The sequence below is a fragment of the Patiria miniata genome, unplaced genomic scaffold, assembly GCF_015706575.1.
Source record: "Patiria miniata isolate m_02_andy unplaced genomic scaffold, ASM1570657v1 HiC_scaffold_3, whole genome shotgun sequence".
Lineage (NCBI taxonomy): Eukaryota > Metazoa > Echinodermata > Asteroidea > Valvatida > Asterinidae > Patiria > Patiria miniata.
In genome coordinates this window covers 19,485,915-19,501,631 of record NW_024037069.1, presented here as the reverse complement: position 1 = coordinate 19,501,631, position 15,717 = coordinate 19,485,915, and the positions used below count along the sequence as shown (strand labels likewise).

The following is a 15,717-nucleotide window of genomic DNA, read 5'->3' as shown; positions in this document are numbered from 1 at the left end:
ATTATATCACTGTCGAGCGCAATTTAGGTCCCACGCGCAAGTTCAAACTTGCGCGCGCAAGTTTAAACCTGCGCGCACAGAAGTTTACACTTGCGCGCGCATTAATTTCCTTGCTACAAATTGCGCGAGCAAATTTAAACTTGCGCGCTGCATAGATTTTCCCGGCCACGCATAACAAGCTGCTAAACTATTCAGTTTTCCGGGTTTACTCATGCAGATATGTAACATTATTTTAAAAGCAGATTTCTTTTCTCCGATTTAATAGCATCACTGAGCCTTTAATGCCTTTTTTTGAAACATTTTATTAACAGTGCTAATGAGGTTGACTGTGTAGAGGTTCAGAGATAAGGGGTGGTAATAATGCGAACAATTTATGCACTTTGCATCATGATGTGTATTATTGTTTATGGCTCATTAGGATTTTTGTTTAATAAACAACATATTCATTCATTAAGTCGAATTAATTAATTAAATTAATAAATTAAATTTATTATTAAATCATTTACAAATGTATTTACTTTTTAAAATAATTACCATTTTATATGCCTAGCGTTTTTAAGTTGTAAACATTAATATGAATTATTGAGCCTTAAAATAAAATAATTGTTAAGGTAATACATTTAAATTAGTAATGCGTTCATTAATTTTTTTTCAAACTATGCATTTTTGAAGTGTACACAGCGCTCGAAATGTTATGGAAGTATTTCTAAAAACAATATGCACAAAAAGAATAAGCACTTTTCTAAAAACAATATGCTCAAAAAGAATAAGCACTTTTTTAATTGTAGAGTACATGTAATGTAATTTAAAGCATTTAACAAAATAATGTTAATGATTACTATAACGTCAAAACTTTAACAATTGAAGGGATAATCATTCTGTTTACGTTAACAGCGGGTTACACCTAGGAAATTACGATTTATTTACATTCAAGAATATAAATAAAATGCTAATTAGGTTTCCAAGCAAAAAAATTAAAGCTGGTCTTCATTATAGAACAACTTTAGTACACTTTCTAAGCAATAGCCGCTCGTGTGCTGAAGTCTTTTGCCCGGTCCCCTCCCCGGCCCCGGCCCCGTCCCCGCCCCCTAAAAACTTCTCTGATAAGCACTGCTAAATCTCAATGTTTCTTTTCATTGACGCTAATTGAATTCCCCTTTTTTATTTATTTCTTTGTTCATTCATTTATTCCATTATTTCTCCATGTACTCGTCTTTTGAACATTTTTTTCTTCATCAATGAAAATCCCGCCCGCAAGGTCCTCAAAATGACGCAGTGTAATTTGCGTCCATCGGGAGTCACTCGCGCAAGTTTAAACTTGCCCGCGCAAATTTAAACTTGCGCGGAGGACTCAAATTGCGCTCGACATCACTATCAGGTGATCCATCTGAAAATACGTCACAATATTCGTCAACAGAAATGGAGGGGGAAAGCACGGCATCGCAAGTTCGGCCAAAACTCTTCTTTGTACTGACATGCATTTGGTGTTTTTGTGTCGTTTTAAGTACCAAGACGGAAAAAGTGCCGCCCACAAAAGGCCATCCGGTTATTTTGGGTGAGTATTTATGGATCAATTTCGACATGATTGAGTTTGATACCCGCCGTTTTCATTCACTCATTCAGCTAGCCATAGCCAAGCACAGCCACAGCCTGCAGCCGGATGTGTGATGTTTATATGCGTGGGACTTTGGGGCGTGGCTAGGCCCCCCACCCCCGAAAAGACCTTGCTAGTTAGAAAATACCGAAAATGCATGACCATACTGCATATATTGGATATATTACTGCATATTTGATTGGCAATTGTGTAGCTACAAGCCCCTCCCCGATTTTTTTCCCCACATACCATGCCATGTAGACCCTAGCCGAGTCAGTTTCCAAGATGGTGGCTGTGTGGCCTATGTTTACGGAGGCAGTCCAGTAAACTGGCCACATTTATGGGGCTATGTAGACCCGTGAACGTGGCTTGTAAACTACGCCACGCTGTTGTGTATTTCTGAACCTGGCGAAATTGTCCCTCTGACTCCCTCCATTACACACACTGGACGTTATTTTGCCAATGTAATAAGTACTCACATATGAAGCTGTCTTGAAATCTGTTTGTACATCAAAACTTGCATTTGACGAAATATGAGGAAAATTCTGGCCCCGGTTTATGAAGTACTGCTAGCTGCCATTTTCTCCCAAGTGACGCATGCGCATTGCGTTTTATTGTACCGTCCTTCGTATAATTCGACAACTGTTTACTGTCGCAGCTAAAAGAGACATCGTTTTAGACAAGTTTCAAGTCCTTTCCTCTCTCACGTGCGCCCACGTGTGCCCACGTGCGTGTGCACACACACGTACACGTACACGAGATGAGCCGAGCAGCCAATACGGAATTATGTATGTCGGATCGATTTCGGTAGGTTTTAAAATACACAACAACGTGGCGTTGTATACAACGCCACGTTCACGGGTCTACATGCCATGCAGCCATGATGAACATGATGAAACATACACCGCGGTGCCCTGGCGTCACGATCATGTATGGGATTCTATTTTTGGTCAGGAAACAGTATGGGCAAATCAATTGTACAAAAAACAGCCTCCTGCGTCCTGCCCTTTTGAAAAAAAGAAAGGAGGAGGCCCTTTTTTTTCCCCTTCCAAAATGGCCGCCCCACCGGGCTATTTTTCAAGATGGCGGCCTCCAAAAAGGAAGCGGGTGGGGACGCTAAAAATGTTTTTTTTTTTTATCCTTACACATGTGTTTTCGTCACCATGACATCGAATTGTGAACATCTTAAACACTTTCTCCAAACTACTCTTGAGCAAGCAGAGTTTAGGTCAAACCAGTGAGTTTGGCAGTTTTTGAGACATCATCTTTCATTGAAAAAAAAACTTTTTCATTTTGCCGATGCGCATGGCTATGGTGACGCGTGCGCATACCAGAAACCGGAGACTTTTTTTTTTGGCCTAAGGTACTTGACTCACAGGCACAGTGACAAATGTTCGTGACGCAAACGCACCACTCATTTTTTCTTCTTTTATTGGTTTAAAATGGAATCCCACATTTAATTGCAGAATATAAGTCTTCTTTTTTTCTGATTCGTGGCTCTGGAGGGTTTTCTTTTTTGTGAATTTAAAAGAAATACAGTACGAAATTGCAATAGGTCTGATTCCCATCTCCTGAATATGAAGTTGTAACGACAAAGTAAGCACGGAACCAGACGAATATTCGTCACGGTCCCAAAACACGTACTGTGTGAGTTAAGAGCAGTGCCGGCTTAACAAAAAAACAATCAAAAACCGGTTCGCAGTCAAATATCTACTGCTTTTTTTTATTTAAACAAAAGTTGTTTTTTCTTTTGTGTAAGCCTACATTTTAACAAAAACCAAATATATTTCTTAGTCGCAAATGTATTGTTTTTGAATTTCTTTCACTATAAGGGCTATGATACTGTATTCTTACTCTCAATTTAACACCTCCCCTACCCCCATGCCCCTGCCCCAAAAGAAAAACTGTAGTAATATTTCACAACTTTTTTGTTTTACTTTTGCAGTACCCGGTGATGGAGGAACCCAACTATGGGCGTCTATCGACAAACCAGCCACTGTTCATTACTTCTGCCGAGAAAAAGAATCCTGGTTCACCCTATGGCTCAATGTGGAAGACCTACTTCCAGGTTCGATCGATTGCTTTGTGGACAATGCAAGGTACGTCATTGGTTTTGATCCTGTTAATTTTGTCTTAACTTTAAAGTATTCTCAAGCGCAAGCCTAGTCCGAACATTTGGGACCCTCAATACTTTGGACATTTTAAATTTTCCACGCTTTGCCAGACAACTGAGGGCACTGTTGCTGTGATGTCTTTTCAGGAAGACACTCTTCAGTTTTGGGGTTTTCTGTTAAAAATTGTGAACCCAAAATTTTGCTCATTGAAAACCCAAAAATTCGCCCATATTGAAAAAATTGTGAGAATATTTTGCTCATTGGCTTACAGTCATGTATTGACACAACAGCGAATCACCAAAGAAAAGAAAACGTATGTTAGCAAAATATTCAAAATTCCGACAACTTTCAGAATTAACTGAGACATTGAGGTTTCGGCCTGAAATGACATCACACTTTTGTTCATCAATATGTACATTCGCATTAGCATGAAAACCAAAAAGGCACCAAAATAACCTTGGAAAATGGCAACATGAAAATTGAAAAATAAGGTTTAATGTGACACAAAGGTGCATTTTCAAGGATTGCATTGAGCAAAAATTATATTACATGGCCCTTTATGATAGTAAAAGCATGCGACACAAGAAAATAGACTTAAATATGAAACACCCCTTTAGTACCGCATTAATCAACTGTGTCAAAAGAAACATCTGGTTCCTAATCTCTATTTCTACGCTTTCTCTATTTCTACACATAGTCATGCCACCAGTTTTGTACTTACAAAAAGTTAAGCTGCATTAAAAACTTCCACTCGAAATCTGAAGTAAAGTTAGGAAACCATCATGGAGTATTCAGGAAACCGTCCCATTGTATTAACAGTGCTTGTCTGTGTTCTTAATATCCCGCAGGCTCGTGTATGACAATAAGACCAGGACGACATCCAGTCCCACCGGTGTGAACATAACCGTTGTCGCCTTTGGCAACACAAGCTCAGTGGAATATCTGGATCCCAGCAAAATCTGGCTCGGTAAATTTACTGGTTGATCTCTCGACTCTTTATCCGCACAAGTCTCCACGTTGTGGTAGTGTTTCAACTGAATAATTTAAGTTGCCTTTTTTTATTTGTCACTAGGTCAAGACTTGGCGTGATGTTTACAAGTTTAAAAGTTTCAACGGGGAAAAAATATCTATATTCGTTTACAAAACTGCATAATAACAAGGAATTTAACAAAGAATCAAGGATTCCTTTAGACCCATTTAAGTTAAAAAGCATTACAGGCACCATGCTACTTAATTAAAGGGGCACTAGGCCCTGAAATCCCCGAAAATTTCATGTTTTGGATTGTTTACTTATCCTATTTCAAACATGTGGTTAAAAGGAAACCAACCTAATGTCTTACCGTTCCCGAGAAAAGACAAAAAGACCCCGGTTGTTTACATCGGACACGACGGAGTACGAATACGTTTTTCGTGTCGTTCTCATACAGTGTACGAAATACACGTTGTGTGTATCGGGAACAGCGGTGACCAATCACCAATGCAAAAATAATTGTGGTTTCTTCAACGTCCGCAAAAGGCGAACACATACGCGTATGAATGAAATCACGACTAGCATCCAAACGGCTCGAATTTAATTCGTTCTCACAAAAACACAAAAACGCCCAGTTTTCAAAGGATAGTTGTGTGGATGTTTCTATCCTAGTTTTAAATGTTCTTTCCGGTTAATATAATCTCGTTCAAAGCGCGTTTTGAAGCCCAATTGGGCTGTTCCAGGACCTAGTGTCCCTTTTAATATTATATGCTTTCAATGACTGTAGGCTGTCTATTTTGTAAATTATATACAATGTATATACAATAATTTTGTTTTATATTTTCAATATGCCGCTGGCCCAAGATCAACACTCATTTTGCTATTATGAATAAATTATCTTTAAACACGCCCGAGTGAATACTCACTGGGGACGACAGGTCAAAGGTCAAGGTCACTATTGCTTAAACAATAGAAATCTTCTATTTTAGTTAGGGACACTGTCGTGACATGTATCCGTACTAACTGACTTTATAAAAACTGCCAGCATGCCGGGGGGATCGCGCAAGTTTCACTTGCAGTATTTTTCATTCTTGTGATTGCTGTTGTTCTACAGGCAAATACTTCAATGCCATTGTGGACGGGCTGGTTGCCGTGGGATACAAGCGAGGTGTGTCTGTGAGAGGCGCTCCGTACGACTTCCGCAAGGCACCAAGTAAGTTTGATGGGTTTTGTAGGAGTCATGGTTCAGTCTTTTTGGATTCTGTTGGATTCAGGAATCTGCATATTTAAGATGGTATTGACTGGCCCGGTTTTCGGCGAACCTGTAGTTACAGGTCCTGTTCCCCATAAGAGACAAAATCCACTTTTAATTTATTAAATCCACTTTTAATTTACAAAATGTAGTTGACTAATTACCAAACTAGTTGGCGACATTAAAAACATGCAGGTGTGTCATAGATAAAAGGCAGAGTTTTGAATTCTTGAGAGCAATTTGGGTGTAAAATGACGATGACGACAACAAAACGTAACACAAAAATAGAGATGGCGATCACCGTGATGTAACGTGAATGCGCAATACCACGCTGAATCACACACCACTAACCGTAAACCGTGCACGAAAATCGTTATTTCTATCCCAAGAAATTCAAAATTACAAAAAAAGGCGTCATTAGGTTGAAAGCTGCTTTAGGTTTAAAAGATAAATAACACCCTTTCGACTTTAATTTGATCGAAACTAAACAGGGGCCCTACACTACACAATTGCCCAGTTTCCTTTGTTGTGGATGTAAACAGTTGTAATAAGTATCTTTCAATTTTGGAACAAAATAATTTGCAACTCAGGAACAAACTTTAGGGAGAATATATACAGATTATCCAGTTTTCAATTTGTTAGATCTCAGGAGGCCAAAAACTTGTCATTGTAGGATTCTTTTGGATTCAGGAAACTAAAAAGTTTCATTATGTAGGATTTTGATGGATTTAGCAGACTTGTTGATTATGTGAATTTCAGCTGGCTTCCAACGTTTGAACTCTTCAATTTAGCTGGGTGCTTGGAGATTCCCAGAAACGTGAAAGTGGTGATATGTGAGTTTTAGTGACAACCTTTAATCACACAAACAATAAAATCATGTTTAATTGAACTTTTCTTTATTACCAACAGATGAAGCCCAGATATTCTTCCGGAACCTAACCCGTCTCATCGAAGACACCTATCGCATCAACGGAAACCGTAAGGTGGTTTTGATGACACACAGTCTGGGGTGCTTGTACACCTTGTACTTCCTCAACAGACAGTCCAATCCATGGAAGGCCAAGTACATCCAGGCTTTTGCGCCTATCAGTGGTCCTTGGGCTGGGGCAACCAAAAGCTTACGCGTTGCGATTTCAGGTAAGTCAGTAGTGGACCGTTCTTGACCATCAATCAAACAGTGCACACTGACCAATCAGATCAGGACTTTCGGTCAGGTGACCAACATCAACATTTCCTGCATTTCAATCAAACAGCATTGACCAATTAGATTACCTCTTTTGGTCAGGTGACCAACATTGACCCTTTTCTGCCTGTCAATCAAATAGTCAGCATTGACCAATCAGATCAGGAATTTTGGTCAGGTGACCAGCATGGACCCTTCCTGCCTGGCAGTCAAACAGTGCACACTGACCAATCAGATCAGGACTTTTGGTTAGGTGACTAACATGGACCCTTCCTGCCTGTCAGTCAAACAGTTAGCATTGACCAATCAGATCAGGACTTTTAGTTAGGTGACCAACATGGACCCTTCCTGCCTGTTAATCAAACAGTTAGCATTGACCAGTCAGATCAGGACTTTTAGTCAGGTGACCAACAGAGACCCTTCCTGCCTGTTAATCAAACAGTCAGCATTGACTAATCAGATCAGGACTTTTAGTCAGGTGACCAACAGAGACCCTTCCTAGCTGTCAATCAATTCGATCAGGGCTTTGGTCGGGTTACTGCGATAGTTAGGGCAAAGTTGGTCACAAATACCGTGAGCTATCTACTGAAAAGAAAGATGGGCGGGGCTTATGGTCAAATCTGAAACAGTCCATTGTGAGCCCCCCCCCCCCCCTCCGCCCTGCCGTCACACACACAAACTTGCTTATTTCAGGGACTTTTCTTTTGGCTTCGTTAGGCTCCTTTTATTTCTGTGTGTTGTCCTGTAACATCTAAAGACCACAGCCCAATTTCATGGGCCTGCTCAGCAGAACCTTTCGCTTAGCAAATTCCAGTGCTAATCAAAAACCAACAGTTTGCCATTTTGTTTGGTACCCTGTTTTTGCTAAGCATACAACGCTTTCTGCTAAGCACACTCCTGAAAATCAGCCTCCATTTAATGAAATGGGAACTTGAAAAGAGGATTAATTTTAAAAAAAAGTTCAACTTAAAAAGTTGTAAAAAAAAAAATCACAAGGTAGGGTGTTTTCCAATCCAGGTGACAATGTTGGAGACTTTGCGGTCCATGCCTCTGTTGTCCGGACAGCGCAGCGGAGCTGGCCCAGTTTAAACTTCCTGCTGGTGACCGACAAATACTGGGGTCCCCACGAAGTCATCGTGAGTACTCAGAAAAAGAACTACACTGTGAATGATTACCGGGAAGTGTTCAACGACATGAACTATGAGGTAGGCTGGGAGGTCTACAAAGACGTGAGGGGACTGGTGTATGATCTGAAAGCTCCTGGTAAGTCCGCAAAATGTCTGTCCAGTAGTTCAGTCATCAGGGTGCCTTCCAATGGGCCTTATGCACGAGTCGGCCATATTGAATTGAAAGTGAGGTAAACCTTAATTTTTTCGAACTTGGGAAGAGAAATGAAAGCGAGTTAATTACTAATCAATTCTAGTCTGCTTCAATGAATAATTTAAATTTGTAATTAATGATTCCCTAATGTTTAAAGCCAGATTAACAAAAAACGAGAGTAAATTAAGGCTGCATAATGCCTGGATAAATAGTCTGGCGCCATCCCATTCAACAGTTAACAATGAATGAAATACATTTAGGGAACTCGACAAAAATTGCCAACTCGTGCATAAGGCCCCTTTCCTCACCCTGTGAAGGGGCAATACTCTCTCATGTGAAACTGAAATTATATGAAAATGAAATTATTGTATGCAATGTTAACTTAAGACAGCAATCGTTGGTGCTTGTTATATAGGAGGCTAGTTCTTATAATGGATGTTGCCCCCATTCATACTCTATTTTTTTTCCGTGTTAAATTCAGTTTTCTCATCTGATTCTTTGTATTTATGATTTTCTTTATTTGAATGGATAAACAAATAACCAAAATATTGTACCAAACAATTTTACCGAGTCAGTTACAGAATGGTTTTAAAAATTCCACTCATGATGTTGATACCCCCACCCTTCTTGGCCCCTCCTCCAACCACTATAAAAAAAAAATCCACTCTTTCTGCCAAAGATTACACTATTTTGCTCATGAATATTGAAATTTCAATTAGCATAACAATTTTTTTTCAACGCCCTTTTAAGGGCTAAAAGATTTTAAAATCTTTTAGATTTGAGGTACAGAGTTTAAAATTGAAGGTACTTAGAACTCACAGGTCCATAACAAAAATTCAAAAAAACTAAGCAAATGCCCGTTTGGTTATGAATGTGCAAATTGTCAACAGGATAAGAAAGGCCTCCCCCCCCCCCCTTTCGAATTGCAATACAGAGATCGAAAGTGAAGTTAAATGGGACACGATACAAAAATCCCGTAAACAAAATATCAATTTTGTTGTTCCTGTTAACAGGTGTACCCGTGTATGGTATTCACGGCCGTGACGTGCCAACAGAGGAATTCTACGTGTACAACGAGGAAAGGCCATTTCCGGATTACGAGCCATATATCACATATGGCCAAGGCGACGGAACAGTCAACATGAGAAGTCTAAAAGCCTATATGAAGTGAGTTTATGCTTCTTCAGGGGATGATAAAGATGCATTGGCCTTCCTGTTCAAGAAAATTTTTAAAAAAAAACTTTTTATTTCTTAGCATATTTTTACTTTGGATGTTGTATTTTCAAACACAAAAATTTGCCTTTAATTTGGGTGTCAGCAAACCTAGAAAACAATGGCTTTTTGCTTGTATGAAGCACACACAGATATGTCCGCAAGTTAGACTGGTTCCCATGGCCTACATTATTGTGGGGAATGGGATGGGGGCAGGAACCGGTCTCCCTGCGCTAACTGACTTAATGTCATGCTCCCAAAAAATTGTTCATACTTCACGCGAATGCAAATGCGGAGCGAAATTGACGTCATGGTACGTTCGCTGCGAAACTCACCCGAGTTGAAATATGTTCAACTTTTACGAATTCGCAGCGCAAATACTTGCCATGACGTCACAAATTTGTGTTCGCTTTCGCGCCAAGTATGAACCGGGCTTAACTAAGCATTGTTGTCCATAACTATTAGCATCGTTGTCCATTACTAGGCGATTTGTACTTTATGTCTCCTTCAAAATTGAATAACTTGTGTCCTTTGAAAAACAGCCAAAAAAGTGCATTTTGGCGGTAAACACTAAATAGCATAGACAGTATATATCTGTGCCAGCACCAGCAACATTTCTTTGATGTGAACAAACTACAATATGGACACACAATAAAATGCTACTGGAGTTGCCATTTTGAAAAAAATAACTTGAATATTTATCAGGGTTTGTACAATGTATATTGTGAGCGTAGCCTCTTTGTTCTGTTCTGTATTTGTCTAATCAACTTTACTATTTGTGACTCTTTCCCCCCCCCCCTCTCTCTCTCTCACCCTCCCCCCTCTCACCCCCCCCCCCTCCTAACACCACAGATGGCAACACGAACAACCTCACCCAGTCTCTGAATTTGAGATTTCAGGCGGGGAGCACGTGCACATTCTACAGAACGCGACGCTCATCAAGTACCTCATTAACACGGTGCTTCACCTACCATGATCTCCGCCCATGACATTTGACCTTTCACAGTCAGCTGGTGAGAAAGGTGCGTGACGGTATCTGGCAGGTTTTTTGAAATGCTCCATTTTTATATACATATGTGTATATTTTTTTAAATCTTTGATTTGGTTGGAAGAAAAATAGTTTGGACTGGGTTTGAAGGGTGAAAAAAATAACGGGCAAAAGTTCCAAACATTGCTGTTTCTAAGTGTTCGACGTTGAATGGGTACAAAACCCCTTTTCACACTATTGTCGTATTTACCCATGTTGAAATCAGCAGGGGTTCACACTAGTGTCACTTTATACTTGGGTCATCTGAAAGAATTTTTTTGATTTTCCACACTGGTATAGCCGCTAAGCCACGGCCCCAACAAGGGCTAATTTTTACCAGTGAAGTGGGGCCTTACTTTTTCGAATAATTTAGTATTTGATTATCTGGTTTCAATCTTTTTTTTTTGTTCGTTTCATTTTTCATAATTGCATTTTTGACCTGTATTTTCTCCAACCCTGGTCACATTTGAGAACACAGTAATTTCTTTTTGAGTTCAGTGTTGCAAAGGCTTTGGAATTGTTATATGGGGCATTATGAATTTTGTTTTGTTACCAGAAACTAGGAGTTAGCATAAACATCATTATTCATGACTTGGAATTCTTTATTATTTTAAAAATGTTAAGTCAGATTGCATAGCCTGTGGGAAACTACAGTCTGTACTATATTTGTGAGATTACCCTTCCGTATTTGAAACAATAATGAGTCTTTCGGGTTGGCACATGATTTTAATTTTGATCCATGAGTATTGTTGGTTGTCAGACTAGTATTAATAATAAAATTGTTCTGTCCATTATCAGATGTATATTTATGTAGAAAACATACGCTCAGTGGACTGAACCAAAGTTTACTAAACCGTATGTCAGTTTTAATTTTTTTTTTTTTTTGGGTGAACGGGTGCTTAAGGAATTGTTATTTATTGCACAAATGCATAACATCCAAAGAGCTCTGAGTTTACTTAAACGTTTTCCGATTAATTCTGCATCGTGTTATAAAGATCATAATTACGCTCAGGCTATTATATAAGATTTGCATATATAGACAGCTTTTTAGTAACTAAGTTTTGGGCTGTAATAAATAAATCCACTTTCCATAGATGAACGCAAGTTACGACCAGCCATAGCCAGGTACTTCAGGTGCAGCCACTTCAATAGGTGTGTGTGTAATTATAAGCAGTGGCCAAGTAATTTGGTTGCACCCAAAGTTTTATGGCTTCTGACAGGCTGGTACCCTTGAACGAAGACAAATTGGGAGACCGACAACATAGCTTTGTAAATATAGCTCAGTTGGGAGAGCAGCAAAGTAGTATTCTGGGGGGTCTTACTTCATCGCGTCAGTGCAACAAGGTCGTAGCTCAATTCTGCAAGAAAGTCATATCTCGCGCAAATACGCTCCGTGCAACAACGTTGTATCTCGACGTCCACTGACTTTGTGTGTACATCCAGGGTATTGTAAGCGAGATACGACCTTTTGACATGCTAAAACTTGCATTTCACGTAAACCTACGTTAGGAGATATGACTTTGTTGCACTGAGGACTTGTAGATTGATTGTCCTTGTTTTTTCTGAAATATAACAAGGGATACTTATCAGCATACCATTAGGCCAAAAGAAAAAAGTCTCCGGTTTCTGGTATGCGCGTGCGTCGCCGTAGCCATGCGCGTCGGCAAAATGAAACAGTTTTTTTTTTCAATGAAAGATGATGTCTCAAAACCGCCAAACTTACTGGTTTGACTGGAATCCTGCTGCTGCACAATTTTAACATGTTTTAATATGGGGTTATGATCGAGAATAAGCTTATGTGGCCTCTCTGGACTCACATATATTTGCACTAAGTTCAGTCGGGCACCATTTGCAGTCATCAGCCGACATTTGAAGCAAAAAAAAACAGGTTAAAAAAAAAAAAAAAACGCGTCGCCGCACCACTTTTTGGGCAAGCTCCATACCAGAAACCGGAGACTTTTGGGGGGGGGGGGGGGCCTTACAACTAGTGTTCATGCTTTACATGCTTCCTTGGTAAAACTGATCAAATTCTAGTTTGGACCTAGTATGCTCTTGCAATGTTGTCCGAAACTCTTTACTGGCGTGAAAACAGTTAAAAAGTACTTAACGATGAGATTTTCCAATTTGTTGACGGTGTGGACTCTTTCTGACGTTGATTCCAGGACTTTTGAAAGAACAAACTTCCAGGATATTGTCCCAATCATTGCTGATATGTGGTTATATTTTTGGAGTCCACATACCGACTCGCGAAGAAGTCAGGAAAAGCTGTTGCTTAGGAGGCCCAATGCTGATGGCAACAGTGACTGAATTCCCGCTACAAAATTTTGTGATTTTGTGTAAAACAATGCGTTCTTCCAAGAGCACTTTTGCGAGTACGTTTCCTGGATCCACGTAGGCCAAGTTCGGGAAAGGACCATTAGTCGACTAGTGGTTGATTTGTGACGTACGTTTCGCCTGCGCACTGATAGCAAAGTGCGAACGTCTCTAGTCAAACGCTAGTCAAAACGTCATCGCAAAACTTCTGGATCCTGGCTCTCTGCTAGCGTTATGAATGCGCGCGGCTATTGGTTACCAGTGAAGCAACCAACCCCAGTAGGTTGGTTCCAAATAGTCGACTAGCGTAGTCAACCACCGTTGACTAGACAGAGTTCGGGCAAACGTTAGTTAACCATTGGTCAACTATAGTCCTTGCGCGAACTTGCCCTAAAATTCAAAACTGTGGAAAGTAGCAGACTCTTTAAACATCAAGACACATGTAAAGAAAGGACAGGTCAGAATTAAATGGCTATGGCTTGCAATTATGCACGTACCTATGGGAAGCGGCTCATACATGTATATGTTACTGTTAGCCATAGCCATGTAATTTGGGCATTGCTATGCCTATTTTAGGCCTTATGCATTGTTGCCAACTTTAATATAACGGTTTTGAAATTTTATATCAGTAATAATTATCACACAAAAGGCCTCATTTGCTATCTAAGATGGCCACTATGCACAATGTCTGTTGGCTGTGCTGTACCACCCCCGAGTCTGTGAAAATACTTCAAAAGTATGTTTAGGTGATTTATGGTAGAGTGGATAATAAAAAATATAGAAAGAAAGAAAAGACTAAACATTTAAAAGTAGAATGAATTTGTAGATAGTGTTTGAGTAATTACACAATAAAGAATGTTAACCGAATAGTTTTTCCAAGGTTTTAACATTTTCCTCAGATATACATGTATGTTTAACATGTAGCTGCCAGATTAACCAATCAAAATGAGTAGTTCCAAAATTGAACCAATCAGAGCTTTGCTATCCAAAGTCTGTTTGAAAATCAGTATTTTCCAATTTTAGTAACTTTTCAATATAGAAATATATTTGTTGTAAGATGTAGAATGGAAATACATGTAGTTTGAAAAACTTGAATTTCTTGAAATACTTGTACATGCACAATCAAAACAATGAAATTTCGTTTGAACTGAGCAATTGCAACAGATTTTTGTACATATCTGTGATTCTTTTCAATTGTGTATAATATGATCCCAGTTGTATAATTTGATAAGGGGGGGGAGGGCCTTCAAATTTCATTTTAATTACATGAATTGGTTCATTTCAGTTAGATTTTTGAACACTTTCAGTACCTTATGAATCAATGCAAGTTAAATTTGGAGGTTTTTTCTTCAGGTTTTATGGCACGAGTTGGGTGTGTCAGTTGATGTAGCATGTGGTATTTACCTTGAATCAATATGTTAGTTGATTATTGTAATATTTATGATTTTTAGTTTTTTAGATATCAGTTGATTTTACAATCGGTAGTGGCAATCTTGCTGTGATGCCTGCTGTGTGCTTGGTTATCGGGACATTTTCAAATTAAACAATGATGCAGCTACAAACCAAAAACTTTGTTGTTTGTTTTTCCTGTATTTTTCAAGATATTTTAGAAGATTCTTTGATATAAGGTGAGAGAGGGTATACATGCGTATATATTTATTTTATGTCGACCCACTGCATACAAAAATTAACATCACACATAACGACAGGCACAAATTGTTTAACGTGCACTGAATCTATGATGGGACTATCTCTTTCAACGGTGTCTTAAATAGAATCTTTCAATAATGACTTTATTTTTGGGGGGGGGGGGTCAAAACACTGCAGCGTCAATGTTCAAGACAAGGAAAAATAACGAAAGAGCACTTTTGGGGGGGACTTCATCGTATTTTATTTTTCCCCATTTAAATGCTAATTCTTACACAGTTCTAATGACAAACACCACAAAAATTAAACACTGCAACTTACAGAAAAAAAATCCTCAAAATACATATTAACAAGTTGGAAACTCACTCGTAAGACGTTTTTCATGTGACAGAAACAAACCAAGGGAATTCCCTTCAAAAGCCTGAAGTCCTGAACACGTTTTCATTTTATACAAAACTAAAAACAAAGTTTTCCAAAAAAATGGGCTTAAAATAATGCCTCGTATAGCATTTGTTTCAATGTAGTTTAGACATACATTACCAATATAAACTCTTAAAAGAGTAAGATCAATTGGGAGCATAACAAATTGAAATCGTGACTGCTGGTTTGTCAAGTTCACAAAGGCAATGCAATAAACTAACCATTAAAAACCCTAACCCACCTCACTCCTCCAAAATCCTCCTGGCGGTTTTGGAGGATTCTAGAGGATTGAGGATGAATGGTGATTGAATCACATGAGGATTCTGGAGGATTGAGGATGAATGGTGATTGAAGCACATGAGGATTTTGGAGGATTGAGGATGAATGGTGATTGAAGCACAAGAGGATTTTGGAGGATTGAGGATGAATGCATTTTGAGGCAGGACTGTCTGATGATTTTATAGGATTTGGCGTTGGTTATCCTTCATTTAAACACGAGTGCAAAATTTTGGGATGAGGAGGATTTTGGAGGATTGACGATGAATGCATTTTGAGGCAGGACTGTCTGACAATATTGGCGGAGTTGCAAAATTTTGGAGGATTTTGGAGGATTGAGGATGGTTCTTAGCAAAAAGGGCCTAGGGGGTTAGGATTTTAACTTAAGC

At 39.1% G+C, this 15,717-nt stretch overlaps 1 protein-coding gene across 1 annotated transcript; it reads left to right on the top strand.

The window, feature by feature from the left end:
• The first annotated feature begins 1,372 nt into the window (after positions 1 to 1,372).
• Positions 1,373 to 11,568, top strand: LOC119738596 (phospholipase A2 group XV-like). Its single transcript, XM_038213503.1, has 8 exons — positions 1,373 to 1,555; positions 3,540 to 3,693; positions 4,557 to 4,675; positions 5,793 to 5,891; positions 6,840 to 7,067; positions 8,131 to 8,376; positions 9,447 to 9,600; positions 10,498 to 11,568. Exons 1-8 carry the CDS (start codon positions 1,420 to 1,422, stop codon positions 10,619 to 10,621), a joined length of 1,260 nt encoding a protein of 419 aa, XP_038069431.1. The 5' UTR covers positions 1,373 to 1,419; the 3' UTR covers positions 10,622 to 11,568.
• The last annotated feature ends 4,149 nt before the right edge of the window (positions 11,569 to 15,717 follow it).